Below are 15,684 nucleotides of genomic sequence, written 5' to 3' on the forward strand. Positions count from 1 at the left end.
AGTCATATATGTTCCATGCGGGGACTGGCCGCATCAGTCATCAACTTCAGATAAAAGGGAAGAAGATGAAGACGCTGAAACGAGTAAATGTGTACTACAGGTACGGAACACATATCCCAAAACACAGTACAAACAGTAGTAGAAGCACAGAGAGCTACTACAAGAAACATCTGTACACACAGGAAGGAATTTCAAGTCCCACAGATCAGGGTTAGGGTTAGGGTTGGTGTTAACAAATCCACTGTATATGTAGAAAGTCAAAGAAAGGGCATGGAAAGGGGACTGTCATGTCACAACAGTCAGCCAATCAGAGGCATGTACTAAGCAGTACCTACTCTGCTTAGTTCCTGAGATCTATCAGAATCGGGTATACACGGGATCAGAACATTTCACTCAGCTTTATTACCATCACCAAGGATCTGTTTTTGGCTGGCTGGCTGTTAACAAGATTAAACTGCTGAACTGATTTTCATGACTCTTGGCAGAACAATGGACCATGGGCCAAAAAGAAACCAATACATTTTGAAATCCGCTCTGGATTACGGGGTGGAACCAGGAATGATTTTTTCCTTTCTTTTGACACTGTGAAATGTCTTTGTTTTTCCTTGTTCCAACATTATTTTGCAAGAAAAATGTTAAGGTATGAGCCTCAGGAAGTAATGGTACAAACATTTGTACTTAGTGTAAATACAACTGTACAGAGATTCTGTTCCAGTGACCAAGGCAGTGAAATTTGGCTTATTGCAGGAGAATTTCTCGAGGCAAAGATAGAACTGTGGGCTTTAATGAGTTTAACATGTAACCTCAACCACATTTAAGTGTAAAAGCCAGGTAAAAACATATTTTAAGCAATACCATCTCTTTAATGGTTCATATCATACCTGCTGAGTGATTCTCGGGTACGTCGTATTATAGTTCCCACCACCTGCTGCATCCTACTGGCCTTCCGAGCCGGAGACCTGCTCCTACATCGCTCCTTTTCTTCCATTTATCTAAAAATATAAGAAACAGAAAGAAACATGGGTTTGAGATGTAAACACAAACAAACAAAGGATAGGTTTGGGAGCATGTACTAGTGTAATGCGTCACTGCATCCGCTACACCACCCAGGCAGACAACTGGTCCATCCCCACCCCTCGAAAGCAAAAACCTACCTGCCACAATCAGGTTGAATTGAAGTTCTCCAGCTGCGGTGGCCCACAACACTGACACATCCAGAGAATTGTGTGCCAAAATGTCACAGCTGATGTTCCCTTACAATGCCAGTGATACTTCTCATCTCCATTTGTTTGGCACACCCAAGAATCCTCCAAAGAGATCTGGTACCAAACACATCTAGTCGGCACCTTAGGTGACTGGTTAAAATCCAAGTCTCACAACCACACAATAAAACAGGAAGCACCAGGACCCTAAAGACTTGTACCTTTGTTCTCCTTCAAAGATATCTCTCATTAAATACATCTATACATCGACCTTATGACTCCACTAGGTCATCCCAGGTGTCTTAGAATCTCAAACGCAGAGAAACCAGAGACATGAACATCTCTGCTGAAATAAGTGACAGACTGAACAAGATTCTGAATTTATTTTCATTTATATAGCACCAAATCACAACAAAGCTGCCTCAAGACGCTTCACACAAGTAAGGTCTAACCTTACCAACCCCTAGAGCAAGCACACAGGCGACAGTGGTAAGGAAAAACTCCCTCTGATGAATTGAGGAAGAAACTTAAAGCAGACCAGACTCAAAGGGGTGACCCTCTGCTTGGACCATGCTACAGACACACTTGACAATACAAATATACAGGAAATTTTGGGAGTCCATGCTGGTGTTCAGGATGGGAAGCTTGCAGAAGAAGACACCCACTCCCACTTCTGGGTGGAGCCGCAGCTCAAACATAATTGCACCTTTTTGGGATCAATAAAGTTGTCTGAAGAAGAAAGACAACAAATACAGTAATTTGTTGCAAGAGCAACAAATTATACTGCAACAAGAAAAACAGAAGAAATAAAGCAACAAGAAAAATAGAAGAAATACTAAAGTGATCGTTGGCCACTTGCCCTAAGCTTCACTAAAAGACCCAGACTTTATATAAAGTTGTGGCTGCGACCCACTCTGTTTACAAATAAAATGAATTTAAAAGGGTAGGAAGCATAGTACCGTACTATGGCAGTATGCTAGCCATACGAAAGAGAAAATAAGTGCATCTTAAATCTGGACTTCAAAGTCTCTACAGAATCTGACTGTTTTATTGACGCAGGGAGATCATTTCACAGAGCAGGGGCACGACAAGAGAAAACTCTGTGACCCGCAGACTTTTTATTCACCCTAGGGACACAAAGTAGTCCTGCACCATGAGAATGCAGAGCCTGGGGCCGGAACGTAGGGTTTAATTAGGTCAGCTAAGTAGGGAGGTACCAGTCTGTGAATAAGTTTATAGGTTAGTAACAGAACCTTAAAATCTGATCTTACATTCTGAACACTTCTGATGACCAAGTTCAAAAAGTCATTGAAACTTAAGAGTGACTTATTGTGCACCATTTAACTTTTCATCTTTTCTGGACTGATTTTAATGCACAGCAAGTAGCCTGCCTTAAACACAATGAATAATCAATTATGGGAACAGTAGAGAAATAATGAGGGAGAAAAGAGAGCGGCTGACATCAAAAGCAGCACGGGTGACACACATTTGCCTCAGTGATGGGATTCAAAATGCTGCAAATGCCAGTCACAGAGGATCAACGGCACAGCACGCCGAAAACAGTTCAACATAAACGTGCTGCACTCTGCACTGGGAACGACAACCCTGCAGCAGCTTGCCCTTTAAACAAACCAGCGGTGAGTAGATAATGAAAGATGCCGTCAAATTTCAGCGAGGTAAAGCTGCTCAGCATTAAATCCCGACCACAACTGAAGGCTTACGGCTCCTATTAAGTGTGTTTTGTTTCTGTCGGCCGATCGATACGATGCCATCAGCCCTGTCGAGCCCAGATGCTCATTCCTCGCCAGACTTTCTTCTTTGCGGCTGAAAATTGCATTGACAGAAGCGAATACTTGGACACATCGGGACACGTAAGAGGCTGAAGCTTTTGTTGTGTTACGAAGAATTAAGAGGGTATTATTGTGCTGCAGAGTCATGTCTATCACTGACGTAATAAGGTGCATTAGATTTACAGCATCACGTGACGGTGAACCTTTTGGTTTTGTTCTTCATGGCCATGCTGGACTGTGTGACCTCAGTGAGAAGAAAGAGCAGAGCCATTGCCAGGACTCCACACCTGATCAATATGGCTAACAATGATGAATGTGCATCTGAAACCTACTGAAATATAAGAACACATCTGCAAGCCAAGACTTTTGCGAAGATGTGAGAAGATCCACGATGACTTGGTGGCACCCTGCCACACTAAGGATTTCAGTGCATGCCTTTGTGCAATAAATGAGGCGGGTGAAGCCAATACAGCGCCATTACATTACTCTACTTTAAGTTGTGAGTAATAGGAAAACAATAGATACTACAATCCAATCAATGTATGATGAAGCAAAGGCTGATCCACAAGACAACACCAAATGTCTCTTTTTGTGCCACTAAGCCACTCAACTCTGTCATCTTCGTGGCTGGTTACCATCCAGCGATGGCGAGCATTCTACAGTGGTACAACTCACAGTCCTTTAAGAGGATTATGGGCCCTTTTTCTGCGTGCGCCCACACTGGTCAGGATGTCACTTTAGCACCTCTTGCTGATCCAGACTGAAGCAGATTGACATGGATGAGAAAGGATTAGTGAGGTAGTAGGTAGGTAATGGACAGTTGCATGCTGGGACACTTGTGTGATTTCTGACACACCCACCCCAAGAAAAACAGTCACTTACATACTTAAGATAAGATGAGATGAGATAAGATAAACTTTATTGATCCCATAGTGGGGAAAATCACTTATTGCAGCAGCAAGAGTCGTACTGTAGTAAAGAAAAGAAAAATATTTACATTAAAGAAAGGTGACTAAAGTATATTATAATGTTTGCTGGTGAGTACATAAATACTAATGTGAACAGATTATGTGAAAAATAGAATATAAGTAAGTATATATATATATATATATATATATATATATATATATATATATAAAAAGTATGTATACATAGTAAGTCCCTTCGGCTGCTCCCTTGTTTGCACTCGGGGTCACCACAGCAAATCCAAGGTGGATCTGCATGTTGAATTGGCACAGCTTTTACGCCGGATGCCCTTCCTGACTCAACTCCACATTACATGGAGAAATGTGGCAGGGGTGGGATTTGAACCTGGAACCTTCTGCACTGAAACCAAGCGTATTAACCATTTGGCCACCACCCCCTAAGTATGTATAGATATGGTAAAATTATTGCACAGAATAAATTGCACAGTTGTTTGTGTAATAAAGCACAAAAGGTGGCGGAAGTGTAGTTAATAGTACAAAATCAGCAGGCAATTATGGTACTAAAAACATTTTGAGGAATTATACTTGTCATGTTGAAAGGTTTTAGGCACAACAATGTGTCTAAAATGTTTAGAAAAAAGAAAAAACTTGCTAAATATCACTACTATATAGAAACAAGTAATTAAATTTTGAAGGCGATCCAGAATATATTCTTGAACTGAGATCCAGAAGAATCTTTGGCACATAGCAACATTTATCTGAAAAAGTTGTGCGCGCATGTTGATGAAATCTGGAGAGCAGATGGATAATGTTTTAGAAAATTAGAGATTTTATTTAGAATTTGTCCCAGAACATATTTTAGATCCAAGATCCAGAAGACATTTTTCAGCAATATGTGACCTTGGCAGAGGTATGCACTCTCAGTGCCTTCTAGTTTCTTATATGAGATCTCCTGCATTTTAAAGAAGCGGAGGCTTGCCCCACCGTGCCGCTCATGGCGCAGGACGAAACCACCTCCATGTTGGTCTCACAGGACGGCTTTCAAACGGCTTCCGGTTGCTTTTCAGTTGTGTGAATATCCGAGAAATTGAGCATGAGCTGGACATGCCAGGACATGTCCTGTGAGGCTTCATCTGTGTAATCCCCATAAAATCGTCCCTGAAAGCCATATTAATTTTCCGAATGGTTTCCACCTGGAGGTCTCTCACAGTTTCTGGAAAAAAATTGATGCAGCAAAGCTCCAAATCGTTCAGACATTTATTCGCAATAAAAATCCGACGAGAGGGGTGGACCACTGCTCACCCAAAGCCTGCTCACAGGCGAATGACACAACCGACAGGCGTGAAAAAACTCACGCATGCGCACGAAGGTTCAAGCTTGGCTGCTGCAATCACACGTGATTCAAATCCATATGGTTTTTGCAAAAAATTAAAAAGGTCCGTTACTTTTTGGACAGACCTCGTACACAGAAGAAAACAACATTACAGACATATGTATACTTACTTGTACACTTATATCATGATGTATCGAACCCCCAGGGTATACATTAGCCCTCTGATGCCTTTCATTTTTCTTGACTTTGCCCATGTAGTGGGCATCATTTTTCCCCCTACCGTTGCTAGCTTGCTAGCTGAGCCGAACACAGCGATGAACACACAGCGAGTTCAGGAGGCAGACAAACTATCTGTGAGTTTTAAACACAGCTGTTCAGAATATATGACAGCCAGAGGTGTCAAGTAACGAAGTACAAATACTTCGTTACTGTACTTAAGTACACTTTTTAGGTATCTATACTTTACTCCATTACTTATTTTTCTGCCTACTTCTGACTTCTACTCATTACATTTTTACACAAGTATCTGTACTTTCTATTCCTTACATTTTTAAAACAAACAGCCTCGTTACTCTTGGCTTCAGTTTAATGTTTATATATATATTTCACGTCATGTGCGCCTGTAATCAACTTTTCTGCAGCGCGGCTTTGCTTTGAACCGTGAACCAATCGAAGCAGTGGTTCGCAGATTGAAGCAATGCTTCGACCTATTGCTTCGTTTATTCTTTCTTTCTTTCTTTCGCTTAATTTCTCCCGCTAAAACCCTAAAGAGCATACTTCTGTGAGTATTATTTACCTTTTCTATGTTAAACCGACCTGTTATGGTCTTCTGAAACAGTTGATGGATGTATTTTATAACTTAAAAACGGGAGCGATGCTAACACGTTAGCATGTCTATGGCATTTTCAATGTTAAAACTTAGCATTAAGCAATTGCAGCTCTCATCACGTTCGGTTGCATTTGTTTTCAAATTGTAATATTCTTAAATTTATTTTTGTGTATATATTAATAATTTAATGATTATTATATACAATTTTAGAGAAAGAGGCAAAAAGAACCTGAATAGAAACACAACAGAAAATATAAAAGCAACTAACAATGAACATACATAAATAAATACATACATACATAAATAAATGTTTCCTGTGAAAACCTAGTGACTCTTACACCTCCACTTCATCCCTGTCTTATTTAATGACAGTTTGTTTCAGTCAAACCATATTTTCAATTTGTTAATTTCTTCAGTGATTTTCTCCAGAACTATCTGCCAAAATAGAAAACTGCTGCATCCTTGTAAGAGCAGAATACTACTGGAATGAATTTGAATAAGGAAAGTTGTGGGGTTTTTTTGTTTGTTTGTTTGTTTTTTTCTCTTCACTAAATGGATGCTGCACTCACTGCAGTTTATTGTCTGGAATAGTCTCAGATTGCATTTCAGAGCTTCTAGAACTGAAACATTTGCGTGCAGGTGGTGTTGGGGGGTAATTTTGGGTTTTGGGTCTTGGGCCACATGTAGAATGAATCAGTTTTTAAATTAAGCTTTCAGTTCATATAGTGGCATCTACCCCCGCCCCCCCCCCCCCCTTTTTTTTTAAAGGTTACTTTATACTTTTATACTTTAAGTAGATTTTGGAGCACATACTTTTTCACTTTTACTTGAGTAAAAAGGTCAAGTTGATACTTCAACTTTTACCAGAGTGTTTTTAAACTGCAGTATCTATACTTCTACTTAAGTAACAAATGTGTGTACTTTTGACACCACTGATGACAGCTTGTTTCAGCATTCACAAACTATCCATAACTGGTTAACCTCTTGTAAAGACAGATGCCTCCTCTACCCATCCAGCAGGTGGCAGTACATCTATGGAATACTACATAAGCAAAACAAATTTGCTATTTCGATCAATGTGGAACATAAGGTGCTTTTTCCCCAGATAATACAGCAAAAGATGTTCAGCTGTTTTTGGGCAACCGTTCATAAGCAGGATACCTTAAATTTACATGGTTTAACTCTGATTTTCTCCACGTTATCGTGTGTTGATATCGGTATAAAAACAGTTAAGAAATGACTATACTGTGGAAGTGGATGGAACCAATCTAAGACAGTTCAAACTGTTCTATCCTTGGCGTAGCATGTTACACCCACTTTGAACTAGGGATACACCAATAATCACCTGGGCTGATAATTTGCATTGTCTGATAATCCCTCTGGATGCTCTGTAGGGACAGACCGAAAATCAGTTGGGCCGATAATGGGCATCGGCTGACAATCCCTCTGGGTGCTCTGTAGGCCAATAACAGGCCAAGGCTGATAATCGGATCAGCCAATAAAATGGCAGAGTCGATTATCGGTCTATCCCTAATTTGAACATATTGAAACAAATTTTAAAAATATCTCCTCAAAATGGCACAATGTTAAAACTAATGATTACTTTTTAGGTGATCGAGTAATCAATCAGCTCTGTCATTGTTTTAAATCTTAGTCAGTGCTCGGAAAGGTTCTGGATGTGAACACATCAACATCACTAGTGTGGCGTCAGATGACATCTTTATTTTTGTTGTTATTTTCTTATTCTTGTGTATTTCATTTCTCTCTCTCCTTCTTTCTCTCACCCTCACTGCCCTTGCAGAATCAGGATCGTCTCCAGTGATGGGCTCTGTGGGCTGCAGCCCCAAAAAGACATCTAAGAGCCAACAGCTCATTTTCATACCTTTAATAAGGCCAATAATTAGGTGTAGGTGCTTTAAAAAAATATGCTACAACTTGAAGGACGACTTGGAGATGAAATATTACACTGAATAGGACAAACTCAAATCTGATGACCCCGTCGGTCTCACTGAGACGCTGCATTCATATTCAAAGAAAGCAGCTCAGTGTCCCACATTTTAGTGATGACCATGACTCACCGTGATGTAGCTTGTCTGTTCAGGACTCCAGAACTCAAATAGACTCTTGTTCTTCGAGACATCAGCGCTGCAGCCCCTCCAGGATTGGACGAAAACAGGTGAAGGGGAACCTTAGCAGTCATCGGGGCCAATCCCAGTCCGCTGTGGCCACCTGTGCCAAACAGAGCAACGCTATCAGGAGACCTGTCAGAACCCATCAACAAGACTGAAATCCATGTCCCAAGGTAATATGTAGAACGATGCAGTGCACGGTTTAAAAAAATAAATCACTAAATCTTCTTGGGTTTTCATGCGGAACAGAAACACAATATTCCAGTTGTTGATATCATCAGAGTGAATGTTCGAGTGTGTCAAGCAAAAGCAGATGTGAGTCCTAAGCAGAATATGTGGTTATGGGTTTAGGAAAAGCTCCTCCTTTTGTCCCCAAGCACCCTCCCCTCCCCCACTCCCCTCCTCCCCCCAACACCACCCGCTCCACCGCCGACTCTCGAAAAGAACATGGTGATGTGGAGATGGGGCACTCCAGTTCTGTTTGGTTGTCTCAATTAAAATTTCATAACGCCCACTTCAGTTAACAGTTCTTACTGGGACAGCACTAAAAGCAAGGCGTGCAGTCTGTGAAGTGTGACGTGGCGAAGGAAGAACCCACACCAAGCAGACACAGATCCTCACTGCGGAATAAAAGAGGACAACTCTGTGACGTGAACATCATCACGGCACACAAGTCAGCTTCTGCTCAGGCAGATAAAACAATTACAAGAAATAGACTTGGGGAACACTTTCAGCTGCTGAATTAGGAGAAACAAGAAGCGACTCCTTTTGTTCTGCTTGAAGAGAACCCTCTGTCCGAGGGACTTTTTTTTTTTTTTATTCTCGGAGAGAAAACTGAAGTGGAGCATTTGATTGTCGCATCTGTGCAGCTCTCCCAATAGGCCCTCTGTCCTACACACAGAGCTCCTTCACGGGGCCCGTGTGCCCCCAAGAGGAGCCAACAGAGAACTCAGACCCACGCAGACTGCCGGGCACATGAATAATGTATCGGGCTAATGCAACTAGCTCGGTCTCCAACTGCCTCCTTCTACCACTTTGCCAGCGCGGGCGACAAGAACAGAAACAAGGAGAAGCGAGAGAAAGACATCTCAGGGCTGCAGAGAGGAGGAGGAGGAGGAAGAGGGGGCTCCAGGAGGCTGAAAAAAGGGTAAAAGAGAACTGGTTGAGGCAAAGAAAGGACAGGATATTAGCAGGGGGTGCAGAAAAGGGAGAACAGGGCAGTGGAAAAAAAATGACAAGAGTAAAGCTGCAGTGCAAGAAAGGAAAGAATAGAAGTGAGACGTTAAGGACGGAAAAGAGCTGATCAGTGCAACATTCCTTCACTAGTTGAGAGCAAAAACAGGCGGGCAGCAGACGTTGATGTATGGTCAACCGGCAAATAAATAAATAAAGAGCATGGTAACATTTCTCACACTGCTTGAATTTTCTTCCTATGCTGCTGGATGAAGACGAATATAAAATAAAGAGGTTTTTCTCTCTCTAACAATGTGATGGGTTTAAAGCAGAGTTCTTCATGATCAATAATAAATGTGAATAGTAAAGGGGGTGTAACATGCAGATTTCCAGCAAGATCATGCACGGCATTCGGTAGATTAAATTATTTTTAATCAAAAAGACCTCAGAGACATGGGTGTGATGCCTCCTAAAAAAAAAAAAAAAAGTTTTCTGGTGTTTAAGATGGTTTTTACTTCTGTGCTGCTGCTGCAGCTCTGCATGGCTTCTGGACGGCAAAGAGAGTTATGGGCAATCAAATGAGGCAGAGGTTTTGTGCACAGCACTCCAAACTTAAAACCCTACATCATCTCAGGTACACGTTGAAAGAAGCACATTGCTTGAGTGACAAGCTTCACCCCCAACAAAATAACCCCGTCACGGCATGTTTGCTGTGATTTTGTTGTATTTTGTTCGTATGGGCAAAGCAGATCCCGCTGAACCTGGTCTGCAGAGGTAGATTTTCTTGCTCTTGCTGATTGTTGCTTGCTCATGGGGAGGCTAAGGTCTAGATGTAGGCCATATGTAGCACCTTGAGATGACAAATGTTGTGATTTGTCATTATGTGTACATAAATTGTACTAAACTAATACAGCGCTGGCTCCTTCCGTCTCGAGAGACGATGGTCTGTGCCCCTAGTTTGGACGACTTCTTTTCCTTCGTTGCCTCTTCTCTTCGTTGCAAGTTCTTCTTTGTAGTTCAGCATGTTTTATTCCAGTTGATATGGCATGACGCCAAGTGTCCCGGTTGGGTGCGAACTGTTCCCAGGTCTCCCAGTCTATTCCAGCAAACTAATACAGCAGATGAAGATCACTTGATGTTTTTACAGGAATGTTTGAACAATTCATTATTGATTAAATGTTGCCCTACCAATGAAGGAAAACGTTAAACGTTACGTTTTTACTAAAGTCCTATCATAGCTGTAATCTTTGCATGTAACTCTTGACTTTCTTTGGACTAAGGCTCCACCAAAACAAAATACCCAGAAACTCAGACAAATTCAGCCTCAGGGTGTATGCTTTTCTGAAGGGTGTAAAAAGCCATATTCATTGGTGAACAACTTGATAACGATTTTATCATATACCTATAAATGATAAATGCACGCAGAACACAATGCGCATGCTCTCCCTTCGCTCGCTGCCTCCGGGGGTACGGATGCGGGACCCGCAAAGAATCCAAGTCATGACCACGGAGGTCTGCGGCTGCGGTTACCGAGACCATGCAGCGTGCACTGCGCATCAAAACAGCGAGCGTAGTCTCTGGACCTGTTGCTGGAGTTGGATGCAGCTCGGCACAGCAGACAGGGGGGCGGTGTGAGTGGCCTGCTGCATCGCTTACCAAGCCTGCAGACTCAGTAAGCGAATCGGAGGCAGTGAGAGCAATCGCGGTGATGCCAACCGGTGCCGCGACTGGCCCGCCTGATGACACAGACCACAATGCGCTGTTAAAAAAAAGAAGAAGAAACAGCATGTAAAATTGCACTAAAAAAATCCGTGAAACTGCGAGGCCGCAAAAGGGAGTTACGTTCTAAAAATAACCCGCGATAGGCGAAATCCACGAAGTAGTCAGCGTTATTCTTTACAATTATTATAGATGTTTTAAGGCTGTAAAACCCCTCACTACACACTTTATACACTTTTCTCAAACAGGCATGAACATTTTCTCACTTTTCTCTGTGTAAACACTCAAGTTCAAACCTTAGTAGAAACAAAAATAGAACGTTTTCCTATAAATAATTATGATGGCTTTTAGAACTAACAAATTTAATTTTAATGATCAACCTATGAGGTTGGACACATAAGAAATTATTAACAGTGACTCACCAGTATTTCACAGTTCCTCTGACCACACCTCTTCATCGTGGCGCCGCTACGCTGTCCGGCTTGGCTGATTACTTGGGTGGTATGAAAAATAATACCTGTCCGCGAAAAGGGTGTATTGCTATTTATTCTTTAGTATTTTATCCAATCATATTGGCGTATCATTTATAGGTATATGATAATGGTAATTGCCTTCTTTTTATGATACATTATCCTTTTCAGGCTTGGTCACGGGATAGGAATTGTTCTGACTCGACTTTTTGTAATATGTTTTCCATTACCAACATGCAGCACTGCCCTCACTGGAAAAGTAAAAGTGTAAAAGCAAACAGCGACACAACACCTCAGACGTCATGAGACAACACCATCATGCTTCACTGCGGAAGCAAAAATTGGCCGGCATATTACTTCAATACCAGTTGCGCCATCAGTGTGGACTTTAAATGTCACCAAGCTATCAATACCTGCTAATTTGTGCTGACAGTGCAAACATAAGTAATTAAATAAGATAAAAATGAAATTCAATCAAATTCAAATCAATGGAAATACTGGAGCACAGACTTGTTAGATAGTTCATTTGTACAATTAACCACACAGCACGCCATATTATCCCAGATATTTGTAACAAAATGCACATAAACGACAGACATGGTCAAGTCCGCAGCAGCTAGCAGCTACTGTTAGCCAGGTCCTTTCCCCAGCACGAGTGCACCCCAAAATATTAACTTTATGAAAAGTCAATAAGGTATATCTTATATATTATATTCCAATTCTAAGGTGGAACTATGCCAGTATACAAAGGTATATCTAAATATCTAAAAAGGAAGAGTAAAATAGGAGAGTAGAAAAGAGTAGAGTAGAGCCACTTAGGTGCCTGGTCTTGAGATTATGTGTATAACTTTATGGCTTAAAATATCTTAAACTGACAGGGCTCGAGGATACATGGCACAGAATGTGGGAGGGCACAAAAAGTAGACTCAAGGACAAGGTGTTACAAGTAGAAAATTATTTTTATGGTTTTCACAAGCAGGGGTACAGTACACAGGAAGGCAGGCAGTGAAGCAGAGGTACAGAAAAGAGCTAGGCAAAGATGTAGTTGAGAGACAGGCTGGGTTCAAAAACACTGTGAGATACTGTATCATAGGCTGAGGCAAAAACTGGGTCCGGTAAACAAAGCAAGGTGGTAACACACTGAAGCAAAAACAAGACAGAAGCAAAGGCTGGTACATGCATACAAAGTTCGCGAAGAACTGGCAGGGGAGTGGAGAAAGTGAACGGCTTAAATACACAGATGGGGTAATTAGGTTAACAAGGTGCACATGTGGAACAAAGTTCTAGAAGGAAGGTGTGGTCAGGTGAATCCAAGAGGAGAGAAGAGATGCAAGAGAGTGAGGGAGTGAGTCAGGCAGACTGTGACAAAGATGAAACAGACAAGTGCAAGAGAGTAAGTGAACATACGGGAAAAACACAAAGATGAAACAAGCACATGCAAGAGCGTAAGTGAACACACTGGGGAAACAAAGAACAAACAGACAAGTGCAAGAGTGTACGTGAAGGAAATACAAACGGTGACCAAAATCAATGACTATAAAGGAACAAATTAAACATATGGCTAAAGTCTAAAAGACAACAAATTTAGCAAGAACCTATATATTACACAGGATAACCATATAAGCTACATGAAGAGCAAAAGAGGACTGAAACAACTACAGACTACAATATAGGAATCATGAGGAAAAAACAGAATACATAACACAATGGAAATAACAATAACTGGACAGAAACAATGACTGAATAAACCACATTACTAAAATATGAAAAACAAAAAATACAAAAATAAACAGAAAACAAAAACAGAGACTACAGAATACAGAACAGAAAATAAATGATGAACTCAGAACAAAACTAATGACTAGAAAATTGAGCTGTGGAAAGGGGAAATAAGAGAGCCGACTCCAACCCGGGGTTGGAACCTGACATAAACTGATAAGCGATTAACTGGGAAACTAGCTATACAGATCAAAACCATTTCTTGGACCAAGTTGTAAACATGTTTTGTTGTTATTGTTTTTTCCTCTTGTTAAATAAGAGATTTAACATGGGATTCTATGGGGAGTGAGTTGCTTTTGGAGCCAGCCTCAAGTGGCCAATCAAGGAACTGCAAGTTTTGGCACTTCTACGTTGGCTTCATATTCCAGCATTGGAGGTTGCGGCTTGATGTTTAGCCATTTGAAAGAGTCTCACACAGTGTAGACAGTGGGTCAGTGGGTGTGTTTTACACAAAAACAGGAAGCTGTATGTCAGATATAATAATAAAAAAGCCATTATAAGACTAAAAATGGCTTACAGTAGCAACATTTCTCGATACACAGTCATAGGATTGTGGCAGTTTGAGAATGTTTAACACAGCATCTCAACTGCATTTAAATGTATGAAGTTGATAAAAACCCTTTTGCAGTGACTCCTTTAAGCCCACAAACATCCCACACTGCTCATCATTCAGCATTGCAGTCAGTGTAGTCACGCATTCATTCTCACTCACTCCTTTGTGTTCCTGTATACGTGTATAATCTAAATCCCTCTGTTTTGAATTCCATATCTAGTTTCTCTGAGACAATCACTGTCATTCTTCACTCACATTGTCTCTCTGTCTCCGGTTCAACATTCCTGTCTTCTGCTATAATATAAGCACACATGCATTTCGTAGAAATGCTCCACATTTGCTGTCCTCAGAGGTCAAAGGTGGTATTTAATTGGCAGCTGCTGCTGTTTCTGTGCAGCCACAAAATCAGTTTCAAACCAATTAGTTGTCGTTGGTTGAGCCAAGGCCGAGCTGGGTCAGATCAACCCGGGCTGAGCCTAGTGAAGCAACACAAGGACACAAAATAGGACAACACCTTGCAAAAACAAACAAACAAAAAAAAATATCCATCTGCCTATCTGTCAATCTGGGTCACTGGGGTATTACAGATAACTTAATAACCAGCTTCCTCCAATTTGACCTGTCAAAAAACAATCCTGTCCATTCCTCAATATCATCCTCCAGTCTTTTCTTTTGCCTTCATCTCTTCCTTTTCTCACTGACACTACCTTATAATATAGTATTGGCAAATCCAGATGACCGTAATGTTGTAGTCTGCAATTGTGAGGAGGTTTTCATAATATACTCGTCCTACTTCATCATTTGTGATTTGATCTTATTTGACAAGGAACACTAACTTCCTATAACATATAATTTCCGCTGTGTAAATATTGCAAACCTTTGCCAAGGCCACATATGTTCTAGACCCATAAAGAAACGCCTTTTGATGTGATGCCGGGGCACATCATCAGTGATGTTGCCTGGGGTCATTAGGTGTTTCAGGTCTTTCAAACATCATACACCGTTACCCAGGTAACCTGAGCGGTGCTGATCAGGCCCCAGCCCGTGCCCCAGCAACAACCCGCAGATCCGCCCTCTTCAGCCACAGCCATCTGGATGCTTTCTCTATTGTATATGAGATTGTATATGGTTCTTCTTCGTCTCTCTCCCGTGATTCCAAGGGCAGTTTATGCCTTGCAATGAGATTGGTCTGCATAGCCCCAACACCCGTCCTCGGCAGCCAAACGCCGAGCTCTCCAGCTTTTGTTCTGGCAGTTGTTTTTTAGTTCATCATACTTGTTTCTTTCCTCCTCACTGGCCTCCACCCGGTCCTCCCATGGCACAGTAAGCTTAAGTATGATTACTTGCTTCAGTGAGTCACAACATCTGGCCAAAGCATGGTCTCTGCGATGGGGGGGGAACTGCAACTGCTTCAAGATCATAATGTCACTGACACACTTGGATGTTGCTTCCAACAGAAGATCCACATCATCATCAAATCTACTCTGACAGGCTTTCAGGCCATCTGGAGTTCAGGATGCGATGCCTAGGTGCATAGCTCACACCACATGGAGGTCCTGGCTACTGTAGAGTTCTTCTTGATCCCGTTTCTCTGCTTTCTTACCAAACTGGAAATTTGTGCATTGTTTGCCCTCCGTTGCTCCCTGCATCTCATTTTAGACTGATGCATTTTCAGGCCTCTGAACTTGCCACAGGTGACCTATTTTCCCATTGTTCTTTGTTCCTTATCTTTGGTTGGTAGCCTTTTGTCTGTCCGTCTGGGAAGCTCTTCCACCCCCGTC

The 15,684-nt window shown here is 41.6% G+C and overlaps 1 protein-coding gene across 2 annotated transcripts in view; it reads right to left on the reverse strand.

The window, feature by feature from the left end:
- Window positions 1-15,684, reverse strand: part of frmpd1b (FERM and PDZ domain containing 1b) — a 104,700-nt gene that overhangs the window by 70,036 nt on the left and 18,980 nt on the right. For both annotated transcript variants that reach the window (XM_034181155.1, XM_034181154.1), the window contains exons 2-3: window positions 8,159-8,309; window positions 882-992 (exon numbers count right to left, since the gene is read on the reverse strand). In XM_034181155.1, the coding sequence (XP_034037046.1) occupies window positions 882-988 (107 nt within the window). In that variant the 5' untranslated portion in view covers window positions 989-992; window positions 8,159-8,309. The remainder of the gene's footprint in view (window positions 1-881; window positions 993-8,158; window positions 8,310-15,684) is intronic.

The sequence above is a fragment of the Thalassophryne amazonica genome, chromosome 11, assembly GCF_902500255.1.
Source record: "Thalassophryne amazonica chromosome 11, fThaAma1.1, whole genome shotgun sequence".
NCBI classification, from domain to species: domain Eukaryota; kingdom Metazoa; phylum Chordata; class Actinopteri; order Batrachoidiformes; family Batrachoididae; genus Thalassophryne; species Thalassophryne amazonica.